The sequence below is a fragment of the Ciconia boyciana genome, chromosome 7 (genome assembly GCF_034638445.1).
Source record: "Ciconia boyciana chromosome 7, ASM3463844v1, whole genome shotgun sequence".
NCBI classification, from domain to species: Eukaryota; Metazoa; Chordata; class Aves; order Ciconiiformes; family Ciconiidae; genus Ciconia; species Ciconia boyciana.
The window spans coordinates 62426972-62446886 of record NC_132940.1 but is presented as its reverse complement, the minus strand read 5'-3'; the positions used below and the strand labels follow the sequence as shown (position 1 = coordinate 62446886).

Below are 19915 nucleotides of genomic sequence, written 5' to 3'. Positions count from 1 at the left end.
TTTTTAATGTCAATTAAACCATCCTCTCTGCGTTCCCTCGTCCTCCCAGATTTACACATCTGAGCAATTTCCCCCTTTTTTACATTCATAAACCACCTTGTCCCGTGAAACCGTGATCCTGAAATAAAAGAAATTCCTCTTTCTTTCCTAAAGAGGAGAGGGTGGGTAGTGGGAGCAGGGGAGGGAGAGGTCGTTTCTCTCCTGGTATCTCCACAGCCTTTCACAAGACCATTACGGGAGATCCAGGTTGGTTTATGGAGCAGATAACGCCTCTCCCATGAACATTTCCTGTCTCACCCAGAACCCGACAATAGTTCCCCAAGCACAGTTATTTTTTCCTCTAAAGGGCTACGGACTGCATGAAGAGACTGAAAACAGGGCTGGTATTGACCCAAACACAGACGCACGTTGCTATCGTAACTGGGAAGCTGGCTACTTCAGACTGGTTCCCACAGCACACAGTTTGGTGCTGGCACCCTTGTATGGTTTAATTGTTTTTATTTCACGTATCGGGCACACCAATACTCGGGAGGAACCAACCTGCCAGGGGAAGCTTTGCAGTTCACGTCCAAAGTACTCGTTTCCTCGTATTCCTCCTCCGGAGTCCCCTCATGCATGTCACTCGTAACAGGCTCTTTAACTGCCTTCCCTGCAATTTCGCTCTCTTCATCCTCTTCGTCCATCATGACTTCATCTTCTGCCTCTTCGTCATCCAGCAAATCCGAATTCTGGCTGGCTACCATGGCTTTTTCATCCTTAAAGTGGCTGCCATTCATTCTGAAAGGACCAAAACAAACCCAAGCAATAATCACAAATCAGTTATGAAAGCTCCTCAGCAGTGGATTGATGGAAGCAGATCTGAAAAGGATCCGTCCCAGCAGAATAAAGTCATTTCTGTATTTTGTATCTTGTTTAGCTTCAGACGTTTAGGCAGTATTAGAGAAAATTCCACTCAAAAATCAGTGGGATGTTGCAGTGCCATCAGCATGGGATTTTCCTGTTATCCTGGGAGCCTAAAACTACTGTTCAAGTGGAGGTATGTTCAGACATCCATTCCAAATTTTCTCACGCATTATTTCATCTCATGTTTCCAATCACATATGTAGTCTGGGCAAAACAACTCATTGACTTTTGACAGAAGCTGTAGGGGCCAAGAAACTCTGAAAATCAGATCCGGCATTTTCAAAAATGACATCCAATACTGCGTTCAGAGTTTTAAAGTCAAAATTACATGCATAATTAATTTTGCACACTACCACCCATTTGGAAGCCATACTACTTCACTGAACGTATGGATTACATACATGGGAACCTAAGGGACTTCAGCTGAAGACCTGAAGAGTGCTCTGCAATACTGCCTCCACGCTGAACTACGTTATTGACTGATTTGAAGGGTAAGAAGTAATGAAAAGAAAGGTCATATAGCATTTTAAGTGCATTTATTCTTATTAAATGAGTAATTATAGCAATACACACATGGAAAACCATTTGGTCTACCCACTGTTATTACGTTCTCTTTTGCTTTCAGACAATGACTTCTCTTAACTACTTCCTACGGGATTTTATCAAGGACATAATATCCACGCTGAAGTAGGGACTCGGTTGCTAACAGCCTCAACCCTGCAGGATTCTGAGCATCCGCAGCTGCATTGCGTCCGCCGCATTAAATGAGAGCTAAAGAAATTTGGCACCGCCGCCGCGTTGACAAATGCACGGCCAGAGGTACTAGAGGTGTAGAAGGGCTGAACTCGGTGGAGCCACATGAACTGACGCTACCAGCGTATCTGCTCCGCTGCGTTATGTAGCACGGAGGCCTTGATTCATCTATTGTTCTCATTGTGCAAAAGGTCCTTACTCTTCCAGGAATACAGTTATAAAAATGGAAACTTTATTGTCCGCCCGCAGTTTGCTTTAGACTCCGTGTGCTTCAAACTGTGTGGGACAATATGGAATATACCAAAAGTTTGAGGGAGATAAGGATGAGCCCTAGCAGCGTATTTGGTATTTAGCATTTGCCTTGCTGTTGTAAGAGATGTACTTTCTTATGGAGCGTACACAAGTGAAAGCTAGTTTCTTATACCACAATAGCATCATTTTCCTAAACATAATCGTTTCATCTATTTTCTGAGCAAATTCCAGCTGATGGTGACGAGTTTAGCATTGCATTAAAAAAAGCCTAGGGAATGGTCTGTTTATATCACAGTATCAAAAAGTCTGAGGCTGTGCAGAGTCGGGAGAGCTGAAGCAGCTTCCCCCCCTCTAAGATAATCAGAGCAATATCTCTTTATCATCTTTTATTTAAATAGGCAGAAATAAGAAGTTGTTGAGCACAGTTTGGGCTGCCAACTTGCTTGTTATGCTCAATTGAGGCTGCTAGAAATGAAAGGGAGATGGACTACAACCAAAGTAACAAAAGCCATGTGATTAAGAAAACAGATTCTCTAATTATGCTTTCAAATGCAGCAATTTGCCAGGGATAAAATATCCATCAAGAGCAGTCTAAAGTGCCAAATTTAGAAAGGAAACACTGCACAACCCAGCAACCTTTTCACTTTGCTGACTTCCTGTCGGAGGACATGTTGAGACCAGATGTGCAAAGAAAAAATCCCAAGCCCTCATTGCCAATCAAGATGGAATGAAATTTGAATATGCATGTAATCACTTAATCCAATACTTTCATGGAAATTGTGTTATGTCCACCATTTTCATCCCTTCACAAAGGCATCTGGAAATTGAGAAAACAGTGAAGTTTGTCACCAACAGTAAGAAATTTCTGATGCTGATAACGTAATGCCAATTCAAAAGCACAAATAATGCATAATGCAAAACCAATCTCAAAGAAATATGTATAGCTGACGTGTGTATCCATGCTACAGCCTTTTCTGCTTAGCTGTATTTTTATTAGCTGAAAATATTTAGAAGTGGCCTCTCTTCTGTTAGTTCAGAAGAACTGAAAAACTCATATACTTAATAAATCTCAGTAGGAAAAAGCCTCTCATATGCTAGAGCACTGTGGACTACCAACGCCTACCCACGGCCTCACGGACTTTTTGCTAGTCAGCATCTTTTTGGGGATTGAGTTACTTACGGGAAAGGACTTTCAGTTAGAATCTTTCATTTGATCCGAGAATTTCGCTTAGTCTACTTTATTAACTATACATTTAAACTGCATTTAAATCATAAGGCTCTCGGTATTTAGGCACAGGATGTAGAATTCGCCTGTTCTGCCATGAATGTAACATGAGGGACTTTTTCAACAGGCTTAAATCAACGATGGGAATTTGAAACTGAGAGCTCCTGATACAGGGAGAAACGTGCTCATAGATGAACCTTCTGTCCAGCATCTGCCACTGGGAATATGCTCAAGCACGATGGGGAGGGAATCAACACATTTCTTTCCATAAGACACCAAGGTGAACACTGAAGCAACCAGATTGCTAAAATAACTCATCAAAAGTGAAAAATCAGGTTTAATCTGGAAAAGGAAGACTGGCACCTTTTGAAGGCGGATCAGTCGTAACTTACCTCTCCTCTGAGTTTCGGGGGGATTGATTGTTGTGGTTGCTGTTTCCAATAAAATTCCTAATTTCTGTGAAGTAAGAGTCTTCCTTGTCATCTAGGATTGCCCCTGTGCTTTCCAGTTCTGAGTGAGGTGAAGATGTTGCAGTACCTTAAAGCAAAATAGAGAACTTCTGGTTTTGCTCCTTTACATTTTCGATATTTAACCATTTAAATCAAATTGAAATTGAAGCGATGGTTAAAATGGATGAGACCCAGAAAAGTTGGTCATAGTGATCTATCAGCTGTAAGACCGGTAATTAGAAGGGAAGTGTTATTATCCATGGGCGAAGGTGGTTTCCAGCCACAATGACTGCTTGCATGCTGGGTGCCATTTCCATGGTTGATAATTGCTTTTGCCAAGTATCTATTTCAACATCTCCCTCCTGTTCCCTTGCGACTCCAAGACTGTCAGTCAATAACTGTGTTAGACCAATGGCTGAACGGAGCAAAAGGAACTTCATTTTAGCTTCTAATTATGCAGATTTGCTTAAAAGATGGAGCAGCCATTGACATAATCACCCAGGTTCATTAGCACTGAGAGACCAGTGACAGACGTCTTTCTCTCTGTATTGGGGAGAAGACAGCTCTGCATTCACTGCAGGTACCTGGTTATTTCCAGTGGAGCAAAACATCGACTGAAAAGACTGCAGACTGGGTTTTTCTGAAACCCTGCAGATACCTAAATGATATCCACTACCTGCCGCTGCCTTTGCTGCTGCTGTGCGGTGACCAATTTGCTTTGGGGTTTGGGAGGCACCATTACCTCCATAATAGCTAGCGCTTTTCAGCTCCTGACAGTGGGAATATTTTAGAGGGTGCCAAGAAAATCTCTTAGAGTGCCCCCTGAGACTCTAAATCTAGGACTCCTATTGAGAGCCAAGTGATTGCGGAGATGGGATTAAACCAATTTTCCCAGTCTGTTCTCAAAATGCTATGGTTGGCTTAATTAAAACCAAAAGAAAAGACATCATTCAGTGGTATTAAGTTATACAAGGGTAGAGTTTATGCTGGGATTTTCAAAGCACTTTAAATGTCAGCAGAGCTTAGGCACTTACATATTTTCCAAAAACCCACTCATCGGAGCAGACGGCGCAGAGGAACATGTGCCTACTGACGCTCGATAGTACTGAAAGTGAACGTGAGGTCCCTGTATATAAACGCTGGCAGTACGTAGGGCACGCTGGGGAGGGAAAAGGCATACATACCAGACATGTTTCCGTTCTCGTGCTTTTTTAGATGTCTGTCAAGATTGGTTTGTTGACCAAAACACCTGTCACACAAGTGACACTTGAATGGCTTCTCTTTATTGTGGATGTTACGGACATGTCTCTGCAGGTTAGAAGATATGCTAAAGGACCTGTCACAGTATTTGCATCTAAAAAACCAAAAACAGGTGAGTAGAAAAGGGTTTGTTAGTAGCTGGAAATGTAAGATTTGTCCTAAGAGACACGAAGCACCTTCCGGGCTTTGTATATTGTTTTCCTTGGTCCCTATTGAGGCAAAACCCTCCCTGAGATAAAGACAAGTTTTGGCTGAATAACCAGAGAGCTGTGCTCTTGGAATGGAGACGTCACTTCTACAGTGGGTTTTTTAGCTTTAATTCACATTAGGCTTTATATTTTAAATACTGCCTTTAGGAATAAGCATAATATTTCAGAGTTAATGGCATCAAATTAGCTAGGGTAATTGATTCCCATGTTTTTAAAACTGTTGCATGGGAAGTTGGGAAGTTTGAAAACAGTAGAGCAATAACTCTATTGTTTCATGTGCTGCCAATACAATACAATTAAACACTTTTGGAAAAAACATGAAACAGATCTCTTCTAATGCTCAAATAAGGTAAAAAGGGCTATTTCTTTTCCTAGTCTAAATTATACCGCGTGATTAAATCTTTTCTTGAGGAATTAGCTTGCTCGATTGCTAATCCCAGAGGAAATTTGGTTATCTTGCAAAAACCAGCAATAAACAATCCCAACCTTTAATACTGTGCCAATGTGAGTAGTTTAGTCTATCACTCTGGTACCAGAGGCATCAATTTTCATACTCTGTAGCGATTTGGAGTCCCTAAAGCCTTTACTGTATTGCTCTTTAAGCCATTACTAAGTCATACTATAACTATTCCAAATTCTCTGGCTGGCAACTAGCCAACAGTCTTCACCACTTCAGTTTTTCAATCTTTTACTTCTCCCGTGCTTCTCTTACGCTTGTCAATGATGTCAAATTTTTTTTAGTGCTGAAATCGTCCATTATGCTACTAATTGCTCTTGGCTTTTATGTAGTGGACGGGTATAACACGCATCAAGACCTTCCTTCAATAAAATTAGATGTGAATCTCATTTCCCAAAGAGACTGGAGGTAAAAAACATATTGTTTCCTCACAAACAATGAGCTTACTCTGCTCTTTACAGCTCATAAAATGCAGAAATTGGTGCATTTGTTTTACTGGAACATGGACTGGCTTCTTTCCAGTTGATTTAAATTAGTCTTTCATTTTCAATAAGGTGAAGCTTCTATACACATTTCTGCATGTGACTGTCCTGGATACAATATCACATACATATTCTTATCAACAAGAGAGTACACCCACATGGGTTTTGGTTAAGCAGACCTCAGAAAGGATCCAGATTAGGCAGGAAACAAATAAATACAGTAACGCCTCTGCAACCGGGACCTTTCAGAAATCAGATGATTGATGAAACACCCAACTTTAGGCTGCAAATAACACCACAGAGCTCTTACCAAAAAAAAAAAAATTTTTCAAGGGAAAATATGGCCATGACCTATTGAAAATCACTTCAACCGTGCTAGTTCGGAAGTGCCAGCTATCCTGCGAGGCAAAGGAAGGACTTGCGGATGGTGCCTGGGCGGCTGCCTGAGCCAAAAGAATTTCACTAACTAGGACCGAAACCTTCCCCCATCTCCGCAGCTCCAACGCTGAATATCAGCATCGAATGCAAAAAGCCCTGTTTGAGACCCAAACGCAATGGTGGGTCATCAATGCTAAGGAGCCAGCGCTGGAGCTGGCCGGGCAAGGCTGTTGAGCACTCATTCCCTTGCTTTATTCACTTGACCGCACCACAGACACGGGTAAGGGGTCACGGTACCTATAGGGCTGCTCTCCAGTGTGCGTCCTCAGGTGACGTGTTAGGTTTGCAGATCTCGGGAAAATCTTGCCACAGTATCTGTGATAAGAAAAGGTTTGATAAGACAAGGCAACCTTCAATGACTTCGTCCCAATTTGAGCTGCCCCGGACGCATAGCCCAAATTGAATTATTAATAGATGGTACTATTGGTATTGCTTTGGTGTAACAACATTTCAATAAAATCATTCAGCAAATGTAAGTGATTGAGAGACACACACACGCACAAGAATGGGACTGGAATTGCTGGCACCGACCAGCTTTTCTTGTGCGTAAGCAGGGATATATGAAAATATAACAGTTTTAAAGATCATCCAAAATTTCTAAGCTCACTAGGTGATTATGTGTCACATTCAGATTTGGAATCAAGAGAATCTGTTATTAAAGCCTTGGATTTCTGCCTCCATGTACGCAAATTTCAAACCTTTCAACCAATTCTACGTGTCAGCAAATGTGACATCATTCTGTGCATTGAATAGGATCAGAGCAGACAAGACTCAAAGACCTAATCCATCAAGGTATGTTTCTATAACAACATGTCTTGAAAGAAGGTGACATGTTTTCAAAAAGATCAGATAAACCGATATGCCAGTGTCAAACGCCTGCGCGTTCTGGGGATGATATAGAGACCTAAATAATGCAATTTAAAAACCATTCTCCTAACTCGATAGTATGTCACAGGAACAATAATGGCAAAAAAAATAATAATATCGTGAGGCCTCCCCCCTCATTTAAGTAACATATTAATACTCAGTTTATAATTGGCCCAGTCCTATTAATGACATTCAGCCCATTTTTGCATGGGGACAGAGCACACACAGCCCTCTCTTAAGAGAATGAGGGTGGTGGTTGCTCCACGTGACGACTCTGAAGATTGCATCCCTTCACTTTTAACATCCCATTTATTTTTTCACAACGTGATGTATAAGCCTTCAAAATACCCACACAGCTAATTCTACTCTCCTCGACAAAGCTCCCATTCATTTTGGTTGCACGTACAATGACTATCTTCATTGTATTTTTTTTTTTTTTAAGTCTGTACACATAAGTCCTAATAAGTCATGTATTTTATCACTGATCCCTTTGGATATTAAAACCAGAAGCCTGAGAAAAAACACGTCTGTAGTTTATGATCAAAAAAATCAATAATGAAAGCACACTTGTGCATATGAAAGTGATGAGAAAATTTGGAAAAAAGAATTGTTTATATAATAGTTTCCACCTCATTTATCAAACCAGTATGATACAGGGCAAACTCTTTGTTTCATAAGACCAGTAATTTAATAAATAAGAACCCCGAAGCTAAATGCTTTCCATGTTTCGCTGGAAACTGTACAAGCAGGGGGGATTTTGGGAGCCCAGGAGGGCAACGCGGGGCAGTTTTGGGGCTACCTGCAGGTGTAGCGCTCCTTGCCCTTCCGCAGCAGGGTCTCAGGCAGGGCGCTCGGCGGTGCACGGAAGTTGAACATGGACGGCACCGACTGGATCAGCTCGTTGGCCTCCGGTTTCAGGGCACTAAAGCTCTCCAGCTTTTCAGCCATGTTTTCTATAGCTGACATCTGCAACAGAAGATAGCACAGAACCCGTCACGGTGAATTCTGCTTCGGCTTTCTGCCCTCACTGGAAACCCGAAATACAAATGACATACACTGCCAAGGGAAAATAAAAAAGGGGAAAAAAAAAAAAGGCGCAAATGTCAAGTTGCAGTCACAAAAATTATGGGGCACGTTAGGCAAGGTGGTGGCCACGATGTTGTCCCCCTTGGAGTAACACCCGTAACTGCTACAGCAGGGTGCTGTTTCTCTGCAAGGCCAGCACACAGCAGAACTTCTGTCCTGATTGCTATAATGGAAAGCTGCTTCCATACAAAATCTAAATTAGCCAGTGTTCATTTCTTCTTATTTTTAAGCCTCAGCTTCTATAAAATTCCAGTTTATGCAGTCATGCTCTGTGGGTGTGTGCCTATGAGTCTGTGCATCCCGCCTACTGAAACCACTGGCCATTTTTGACCAAATCAACAGAAAAAAGAGAGATCCCAACAATAACTGAAGTCCTATAGGTTAGGTTTGGTTTGGTTTATTTTTTTTTTTTTAAAGGACTTGCAGAGGACAAATATTGCAGAAGACACCTTATGAACACTCTAGCTCAACCAAGGGCTGCAACAAGCCAGATCCAGAGAGGCTCCGTCAACGTCCCAGCCACATCCAACCATTCAGTCCAGTCTTCTCGCACTTTGGTGGGTTTGGTGCTACATGTTTACATTACCTGTTAGATGCCTATCCTGTTTTTCTACAACCTCTTAATATTCCTGCTCTACCTTTAGTTGCTTGTAAACCCTATGCACTTTGAGATGCCTCTGCTCTTGGTTAGCTGTCTTAAAGGGCTTTAATTTTCAGGGAGTGGGCATTAAATAATTTCTGGAGAATGGTTTCCTTTAAGGTGTCTGGAACTGACCATGAAAAACTGCTCCAAAACCTCAAACATTGTCGCTGGGAGAGTTCAAGACTGCTGCTGAGCCTACTGACAGGTGAGAGTAAGAGGCAGTAACCATCTGCCTCTTCATAACACCGCAAACAAATGAAAAAGAAAGAAACCCCAGATCTCACCTACAGAGCATAAAAAACACAGCATGAGCCCTGTGCAATACCTTGGCTTGTAATGAAGGAGGAAATCATACGAAAGACAAGATGCTGAACGCTCCTCAGCTGAGCACACCTTTCCAGCCCATTCTTCAAAATCCGTAAGAGACTGCTCCAATTGTTGGGATTTTAGAATTGTATTTTAATGGGAAGAATTGCACATTTGATGGTTTTTAAAAATTTTGTTTTAATGGGCAGACTTGCACGTTTGTCTCCCGGAATGACTATTCACGTGCTGGTTAGCTCTGGCTTTGGGTTGTTTGTTTTTTTTTTCCTTTAGCCTGTAGCCTGCCCTCTCATTTCATGTTCAGATTCCTAATGCTGAGGACAAATTGCAATGTACAGGGTACCACTGCCAATTTGCCAAATGTCTTTCATCAAACGTGGTGGAAAAAAAAAAAAGAAAAAAAAAGAATCTCAGAGGGAAGTCAAGATACATTTACTTGTCAGGCAACAAATGTGAAAGCATTGCAAGGCAGTAGAGGCTGTAAGCTCTGGGGTTTGATTCATAATCACTCAGCTGCTAAAACATTCTCCACAGATGCAAGTGGACAGCACATTTGTCAATATGAAGGATTTTGACATGTACTGATCACAGGCGTGAGATATGTAATGATGATGCTGCTGCGAGAGGAGGTAATTCTATCTCGGCACAGAGATGTCATTATCAACCCATACAACTCAACATTACCATATATTTCTTTATATACGACTTCATCTTTTTCTTTAGTCGGAATTGATTCTTAAAGCTTTTACAATAGTCTTTCCACTGCCTTTAATTCTTTCTAATTGTTCCTCGCAAGAATTCATTCTTCTATTTTGCAATTGCGGAAAATAAATGGTTTGAATGAAAAATGACCTTTGGCCTTCGGGCTGATTAGCAGTGACAAGACAGTGCACGGGTTACGATAGCACATATTTATGGTGAAGAATAATAAGGGCATTGAGAAGTATAATAAATGTTTTATTTATGTATATTTAATATTCAAGTCGGTTTCATTATCCAGTGGTTTTAAATCATTTTTGGATCGCCATTTCTCATGTACATGGTCCCCTACGGTAATATATTAAAGCAACTATTTTCCCCTTTACATTTAAAATGGCTTAGTCATGCTTATTTTTTTTAGTTCTTATTTCCAGGATTTTGCAGAGGAGAAATTGAGACCGATTCTTCTCTAATGTACGGCGATGCAGACCAGCGCTACCTCCCACACTGCCTCCAGGATTACATCAGTCCCAAAATAGGTATGAAATCAGCATCTAATCTTAAATCCCTCATTCAGAGGAAACACGAGCACTTCCAATTATTTTAAAGTATTACTCGCTTTCCAAAAATATGTTTCTCACCATAGGAATGACTATTGTGTTTGTTGCCTTTTTTTGTTTGTTTGTTTAAAGACTGATCCATGTAGTCACCTGGTATGATTTATGTTTTTCAAGAAATGCACCAGCAACAATGGGAAGTGCTCGGCCCCAAGCCTTTGCTGATAGGAGTCGGTGGCACTCCACTGCTATCAGGATAATTCCAGCAGTTACTATCTGCTGGAGACAGGGCTCACAGGAACCAAAATCAGGGCATTTTCTTAAGAAGTCCTGGAGCGTGCTGGTGCTTGGGGCCTTGAGGATGCAATTCCTTATCGCGAGATGGGCACTCGGGCAGCACGGGCTTGTTACAGCCCATAAAATCCTGCCATCCCAGACCCGCAACACGCTCTCCGTGACTTTATATTCAAGTAGACAGCCCCTGGTCACCAGTCTAATTGCAAAATCTTAACTGGGTAATACGAAATCTGGGGTTTGTCGTGCTGAGGACTAACTCGGGCACCAAAACCAAGCAGGAATTATAAAACCTCCGACACACGCTTTTGGGAAACCAAGACCCCGGTTTCAAGCAGCGGCCCCAGGGGATTGCAGGAGGGCAGGCGAGGGACAGACCTTCTGCCCAGTGTCTTCTGTCATGCACCAGCAATGAGAGGTGCAAGAGCCTTAATTGGAGGTTGCATCTCGATTACGGTGTTGAACGGCCATTGGTGGCTGCGGCTCCCATTCATTTGGCTAAACCCTTTTTGAATCCATTTATATTTTTGTCAAGGAGAGTTTGCCAATTTAATTAGGTGCATATGAAAAGATACTGGCTTTTGTTCCTTCTAAGCCTTTTGCCTGATAATTCAGCTGGGTGCCCCTCATTTTTTTGTATTGTTAAAACTAATGAATAACCATTTCTCATTCAGGTTCTGCTCACCATTCATGGTCTCACAGAGCTGGGGCACAGCTCCCTCGGGCATTTCTTTTCCAAGCTGAAAAAATCAAAACCTACTTAGTCTCTTTTTGTATGAAAGCTGTTCCCTACCTCTGATCATCATTGTTGCACTTTTCTGTGTCTTTTCTAATTCTACTACGTCCTTTTTGAGAAGGACTTCAGCTGTATTCAAGACCTGAAAGCAGTATAACATAATGATGTTTTCAATTCCTTTCTGCTAAGCACTCAGATGATATTTTCATAAAACTATCAACCTAAAGATCTTTCTCCTGAATGACACGAGTTAAGAGTCACACTTTTCCCTTGGTATTACTGGGTACTTACTGACATTGAGTTTTACTGCTATTTTAATCCCTGGTGACTCAGCTTTCTGTGAATCTTCATCAAAATCTTCATAGTCAGCTTTGGATTTAGCTATTCTCAATAAACAGTCACAAACTCTGCTCTCTGTCTGGTCACCCTTCTTCCTATGTCGTATACAGACCTAGGCCACAGTTCAGATCCCAGTGACACCCCAAGTTGGACTCACTGATAACCTTCAATGACTGTAAAAATCACTAATTTATTCTTACATGTTCTTCCCCAAGATTATATTTTTTTTAATAATTATTAACCCAGGGGATGACTTTCCCCCTTCCGCGATGAAACTCCCTCTTTCAGCTGAAACACAACCGAAGTAGCTCTTACTCCTTCAAAACACCACTACTGCTGATGGTAAGGCAAGACTTGCCTCCATAGGAGCTGTGTTGACCATGGAGGTGCTACTTGGTCAGCAATCCCCCAAACTCCTGGCGCAAGCTGTTAGCCACCGCATCTGTCCAGGGAGGTTAGGTGGGTGCTCGTGGCCAGTTCGTCTCTCCAGGGATGGTCCCCGGGGACGACCAGGGAGGCAGGCGTGCAGCACGAGCCGCCAGGCAGCGCTTTCAGGAGGGGTCTGCCACCCCAGCCGAGCACCCAAGGGCTGTGGCGATCCCTGAACGGGGCACGGGGAGGAAGGCACCGCTTGACCCCAAGGATGGGATTAGTGTAATTGCCATGTCCACGGAGAAAGCTCTCCGAGGAGGTAGGAGAGTGAGAAGATCCTATTACATATTTTACATACAGCTATTGCCTTATGGACAAGTCACGTCTGCTCCTAATCTGAGATCAGTGAATGACAGTATTTTATATAGAACAGTAACTTTTGATTTACATATATAAGAGTTGTTGATTCTATCTGCATCCAGATGTCTGGAAAAGGAAGCAGCTTTCCCCCACCTCCCTCCCGCTCCCTGAGAGGCTATTAACCTCCTACTGACGCAAACTAATATGCAGTCGCAATTCCCCAGCTCCGACTCAAAAATGCAGACATTACCATAATCGGCTAAAACAAGTATTTATAAACATTTCAACGGGCAAGATATCATCAGCAGGGGCCTTGAATATTTGTCTTAAAATTTATTGACCAACAGAAGAAAAAATGGCATAAATAAAGCAAAGGTTTGTTGTTGCTGCTTTTTAAGAATAACCTGATGATATGAAATAATCTAGCAGACAATGTCATGAATTACATGACCTCATGTTTTACAAACGCGACTCCTTCATTGCTATTATCGCAAAAACAACTGACTTTATGGCCGTAACTCATGGGAAAAAAAATTGTTGAAATGTTTGCTTTCTATTTTTACTAGTGTTATTTAGAGAAATCTTGAAAACCCAACTACTAAACCTCAAGATTTCTTCCTCCACAGTTCAAGTTATAATGCTTTCTCTAAAAACTATGACTTGTGAATTTGTTGTCTTGAAACTGTGTGTATTTGGACATCCAGCCATGGAACTTGGCTGAGCTATATTCACGTTCAAGAGACCTATGACACGTGGCTGAGCTTTATGAAGCAGTAGCGAGAAACTCCCGCTGATCTGCAGTATAGTTCCAGAATAACTCTATTTGTATTAATGCAGTTGGTGGGGATTTAGCTGATCTCACACAATGGATCGTGTCCTAAAAAATAAGCCCAGTAAAATAAAAGCTTTGTTAATGCACTCACCAAATTTCTTTTAATTTATTTGTAAAATAATTTTAATTATTTACAATGATTCTCCATAAAGCTATTGCAAATAAAGTCTGAACCTCTTTATAGCAACCTTCTCTTGATGGGACCAGAAGGGGATGAGAGTCTACAGACTAAATAAATCAAGATCCATCCAAGAGAGGGTGTTGCCCATTGATTTGCACTATAGGGTTCCTGCCAAACAATGAAAAACAATCTGAAATAATCTTGAAATATATGGCACATGCAACCATGAATTGAGATAGAAAGGCTCGTGTGACATATTCAAATCTCTCAAGATGAAGATTCATCCATGAATCAGCGTCCTGCTCTAGGCATTTTATGTTTTAAATACTTATTTCTGCAGCAGCAGATGAAAGCACTAGCATGGCCAGGAGACGTATGCTCACAAAACAAAGCAGGATGATGGAAATTTGAGGACCAAGCCAATGTCAAGGAAAGCAGGCAGAAGAAACAGACCGCACCAGGTTTTTCAACTTCCCAAATATGCCCAAACAGAGCCACTTTTCTGAAAGCAGAGGATTCAGAGTGCCTGGCCCAAATCACAGGTCCTGCCACGGCCCCTTCATGTGCTACACTGAATTCCCTCTACTGCAAAGGAAATGTTTGAGAATCACCTCTTGTGCTCTCCAAGCCTGGCATCTAACCCTACCTCCTATCTGTTGAGCTCATTCAGCGTCTATGGGCACTCGCAGGAGTCCTTCGGTGCCTGCTTAGCTCCTTTCATCTCAGGATCCTAGTGCACCTTTTCCAGCAGCATAAACCACCGCTTTACAGGAAGAAAATGGGATTAAAAGCTGCGTGTACACAAAGCAAAGGTCCATCGCTGCTTTTGAAGCGTGCCACGGATGGCACGCAGAGGAGAGCAGGGCTAAGTGCCAATCTGCAGGGGCAGCACCTTTGAGGGCTCCTGCACTAGCCCCGTACGGAGATGCACGTGGGAAAGAGTATGTGAAGATCTCATTTTGTGAAATTCTGGCTTCGTCTTGTGAAATTAGTCCACGTCTCACTGCGAGAGATGAGCGAGAGTGAGTCAGGACCTGAGACGCAGCCGGCTGGCTCCAGCTCTCCCCTCTGAAGCCTGAAGGTTGGGAAAAATCTGGGACAAGTATTTATGGGTTCAGTGCTGCAGCTGAGGAGCCAGCAATGCAAGAGCAAAACACAGTGTTATTTGAGTTGCATCTGCAAAAGCAGTTGCTGTGGCTCTTTTTTTCATGAACAATTTAGACGTTTTAAAAATAACTTTTTATAAAAATAGAAGAGCAAGCTCAAATTTATCCCATAGTACTAAAAGCACAATTCCTGTGCACAGAAGGGGGACAATGTAAGTATACACACAGGACAAATTCGACCCAAACGCGGCAAATAAATGGGTGTTTTATTTGTGCTTTAAGTACAGCACTGAGCAATTAAGCTCAAAACTTCAACGCTATTAAAGTGACTAACTCCCACTGAAGTCAATGCGAGATAGAAATGTAAAGTCCTCTGAGGCTCTGTATTTTAATGTCTTGAATGCAGATTAAATATTTATAACTATTGCAATCTAACAAGATTTCAGCCTGAAAATTTCACTGCAATCTCTGAAGGAAACATCTTGGAGCAATTTCAGTTAAATATAAACAAAACCTGCATTTTGAAACCCTCACTCAGGTAAAGCTCCCATTGCCTTCACCAAATAAAACCAGCAAGATTAGTAGGTAAAAATAAAGCCAATTTGACAGAAGAGGATATTTATCCGCTACCGCTACAATACTCTGTAGGAAAGTGTGGCATGCTCCATAATTGAGTGGTAAGTTACCTTTCATATTATATTTTTCTTATGCAATTTATTTCACAATGATTAAATCAAAAATATAAGCAATGAACTTACCCAAATTCTTTGATCAGGCAATTGGAACTGGGAGCAAAATTGAAACAAAAACAACACATTATTCCTGCGTTGGAACCCTCATTGCAATCAATCTACTAATTAAGATTTTATTTAAAGATACTAATTAAGATGTTATTCCAAATGATTTGTTGCATCTGGGTATTCCGTCCCTAAAAATGCAATCCTTGTAACGGCAAATTATTGTGAAATACTGTTAAATGATCTAATTTTCATAGCTTTCAGGCCACTGGGAGGAATTTTGCCCACACAGGGACAGAGTAAGGACTGCAGGGTTTATGTCTTTAATCTCTACTTCAGAAACCTATTTTAAAGATCCATCTGTTAACTGTCGTATTATTCAGTTAAAAAAAAAATATTCTTGCTTCATCAGATGGCAAGTTTCAGAAATAAATTCACCTACAGAAACACAAACTTACAAGACACAAACAAGAATTTTGTTCGTATTTTACATAGATAAATCCTGCCAGAAGAAAATTAAAATTTGCAGTGCAATCCGCACCTGTACTTTTACAGGGGTGAGCAGGACTATAAAGGAAAAACAGCTTTTCTGCAAGCCGTTCCCCAGTCCTCTATAAATACCGAGCCAAATTCTGCCTTTGCAAACAGAAGACTCCTTTCTATTAAAGTCAGCAAGAAAGCAGACTTTGGCATTTACTCTTTTGACAGGACATGCGATGGTGGTTTAGGGTTTTTTTACAATGTATTAAGAGTGCACGTTACACTCATGACCTTTGTATCCATCCATCTCACGCCAAGTTAAAGATGTTATCCCTAGCAGCTAGGTGAGTGATAAAAAAGCCAGTCTTCACCATGGATTTTTTTTTTCCTATTGCACAATGAGAAAAGTGGAGGAATAGGCAGAAAGGTCTAACGGGCATATTTGTGCACCTCTGTGCATGTGTTCAGCAACGCGGGTGCACAACTTGCCTTCCCTCCTGCCAGAGGATGCTGGCTCTGCCCCACCTCGGCTGGCACCGCAGTGGGGAGGTGGCATCCGACACTGATGGACCTGGGGACCACACTGGGGCCTTCCCCGGGCACCAACGATAGATTTAACCAACTCTTGATGAAAAAACACAAGGGGTGAAATCCCGACATCCTGCCCGCTAATGGCAAAACACTCAATGTCTCCATTTCACCTGCACACCTACGGCATCCCTGCCTAACTCCCATTAACCCTCCTCCAGTTGCCCATGTAACTCAGTGATACAACGCTACGTAGAAGAGTATCTAACTCCTTCCCTGCCCACCACAGCCAAACTCCTAATGGTGCATTTTACCCAAACAGCCTCCTTTCCCACCCGCCGGCCACGCTACCTACCACCGCCATCAGACCAACCTCTGGCAGAACCTTCAGAGCCCCTTGATCCAACTTCACTGAACGACATTGATTTACAACTTCTGAAAAGCTAGCTAGCACTAAGCAAAATAATATTGTTCCTTCCATCGATCTGGTACCTAAAATGCCCTCATTTAAATAATTTACTATTACTTTACAGCCCCTTAGCTGCTCTAAGAGAATCACTCATTTGATGGAGAGGAACCTGCCCAGTTTTACACCAGGGGACACAACGATGACTGAGCTCCTGTTTGCGCATTTGTGCATTAGTACTGCCTGCTATGAAACGGGGATTTCTACTTGTTGCTTTGCAACTTGGGCAAATAGGGTAACTCAGCAAGAGGTGCTGAGCTGCTATTAAATCCGTCACATAAATTCTTGATAATTTTAATACTTAGTAGACCCTTCACTTCCTACAGGCATTGGAACTGGAACGGGGTGTTTTTCTGCACTCTCCACCCATGGCATAGCATTATGTTTGTGCATCTGCAACTATATACACCATCAGCTGCTCTTCCCAGTTCTCCAGAAGTCCCATATTTCAGAATATATTCCAAACAGCTTAGGACATAACAACTGTTGCCTTCATTGGGGAAAAAAAAAAAAAAAAAATTGTAGGAGATTATTGGCATGGTTTGCCCAGGAATCAGAGGAAGCTGAACCAGAGACAGCAGCTCCTGGTTGTGTGCTTAAAATACAAGACCCATATGGGGTGTCATTATTAGGATGAAACAGTCTGTAGTCAGCAAGGGGTTCAAATTTGCAAATATCACAGAGCATTTCATTTCAGGCATAAGGTTTAACCCAGATTTCTAGCAACATCTCCTTAAGCAAGGAGAAGGAAGACAAACTGAGGGTGTGGTGCAGTTGAAGAAAAGCAACGTGTAGTTTGCGTACAGGTCCTCTTTCTATACTACATAGACATTGCAGTTGTTACACCATTTTAGGGAGACCCTCCTAAATTTTTGTTATTCAGCAAATAAGCAGCAGGATTATGGCCTATGAACAAGACGGCAGCCCTCTCATACAGCATTGTCTTCAGGCATGGAGGAGCAGGGATCCTACAAAGTCATTGCACACACTATAGCCCACAGCGGCTACCTAAAAGAGATGGAGCATTTGCATTATGAGACTTGAAAGCATTGGGTGGAAGGTTTTTATCTCTTTTCTGGAAGTCCTTACATATTGACAACTGGGATGCTCAGCTTTGCTGGCCCGACTTTGAATCTACATCGTCTCCTTGTAGTCAATATTGACTCCACCGCAACGGCCCAGAGCACGAGAGAGTGCTGAAGAAGACATGGGTAGCTGCAAGTGTTGGTAGCTACGCTACGGTTTTGGAGGAACACAGTTCTAAAACATACATGTAGTTTGACTCTGGCTTCCTCTATAATCAAAACATGTTGTTTCATCTGCAAAACATCAAGAAGCTCAGAACAATGCTTACGCTTTTCCACCACAATGGTGCAGCAGAAACTGTGTGTTTTAGGAAATCCAAAAATGACTAAGACTGCATTCATTTCTCTGCACCTGCTTTGAAGCATCAACAGGCTTGTTTACAACATCAAAATTCCCAAAATACTTACTTGTGGATGAAACAAGAATCCCGGGGAAGGTCTCAAGTATTTCTCTTTTAAAGCTTCCAGTGGGTCAGTTAACTTTCTTTTCTCTACTCTGTAAATGTTAAAATTAGATTTGCTTGTGATGAATCGGTCTCAGATATTAAAAATTATACAGCTACTCATGTTTAAAATAGCATTTATACATCAAGTAATTTGTTTCTCAGAGATAATGGTAAAAGATAAGGAAGTGCAGTCAACTCTCGATTCCCGCATGCAAATCATTATTGCGGGTGGGGGCTTGAATCGCCGTTAAAGGGAGATTATACCATTTACATAGGAAATAATCCCATTTCAAAAGACCGGTAATAATTATAATAGGAACCAATGAGTAAATACCAAGCACTTTTATGAAGGAATAAGGCAACCGAGTGTGCTCTCCACTCAGAGGAGAGGAATTCAAGGCCAACAGGAGCCTTGAGCAATGGGTCCCTTCTCGTCTGCCCATGCGAGACATCCCAGCCACCATCCATGGCCACCATGGCCATGCACAAGCAGGGTGAGAAAGGAGGGCTTGTAGGAACGCACTGAATCTGATATGCCAGCAACAAAGACTGCGATCAACTCATGTGGGCATTTAGGCAGCCAACCACAGCGCAGATAATTCAGAAGCAGTGTGGAAATTTGAGGTTTTTGCTTTTTCTGTTACTGATGCGTACAGTTTAAGGGACAGATCCTGTTGTCCGTATGTATATGTAACTCACGGCAAAGGAAGGCTCGGTAACAACTGGCCTCGTGCTACGCTGCCAGAATTTTTACAGATTTCATTAGTTTTTAATGCAGGACAATAAAACACGGATCATTATTTCCACTGCTGCAGGCATTTAAAGTGAATATGACGCAAAGAAAACCTATGGTCTAATACAGATATCAATCTGGCATGAATAAAACCATCTCAGTAAACAGCATCATATCCTGTTTCTTCATTATGCATACCTGTTGTCTTATTCAAGAGCTTTCTCCAAAAACTTTGCCCATAGCATTTCTTTTTCAGATAAAGTAATAAATTAACATCATTTACACGGCAGTAACTTTTTTTTTAACAATAGGCTGTAAAATCAGTCATTTATACTACAGACAAATATTTTTATGGCTAATATTTCTCTAAGCTAATTTAGATGCATGACTTTGGCTGGTTACAGACAGACGAGCAGAAAGGTGAAGGGCAAAGAGGGGCTGACGTACACAGGATGGACGTGAAATCCAGATCCCCGTAAGATCCATCTTGGCACTACTGGGAAACACCAAGGGGTCAGAATTTGACCACTGGTTTTTAAAACCTCAGCTCAGTGACAGTGTTTGCTTGTGCACCCGTCGAAGGCAACGACAAGGCTCCCATTGATTTCCTAAGGTAGGTCCGATTAACTAGCCCACTGGTTAGGCTTTGTACACACAAGGACACTGCGCCTTCAAC

At 41.9% G+C, this 19915-nt stretch overlaps 1 protein-coding gene across 9 annotated transcripts in view; it reads right to left on the bottom strand.

Annotated features, from left to right (window-relative positions):
• Positions 1-19915, bottom strand: part of MECOM (MDS1 and EVI1 complex locus) — a 348581-nt gene that overhangs the window by 2819 nt on the left and 325847 nt on the right. For 6 of the 9 annotated variants that reach the window (XM_072867603.1, XM_072867604.1, XM_072867610.1 and 3 more), the window contains 7 exons: positions 18469-18556; positions 15523-15549; positions 8095-8261; positions 6666-6743; positions 4767-4936; positions 3526-3670; positions 541-777 (listed from right to left, as the gene is read on the bottom strand). In XM_072867603.1, coding sequence (XP_072723704.1) covers positions 541-777; positions 3526-3670; positions 4767-4936; positions 6666-6743; positions 8095-8261; positions 15523-15549; positions 18469-18556 — 912 coding nt within the window. The remainder of the gene's footprint in view (positions 1-540; positions 778-3525; positions 3671-4766; positions 4937-6665; positions 6744-8094; positions 8262-15522; positions 15550-18468; positions 18557-19915) is intronic. The other 3 variants (XM_072867605.1, XM_072867606.1, XM_072867611.1) reach the window with 1 other exon arrangement.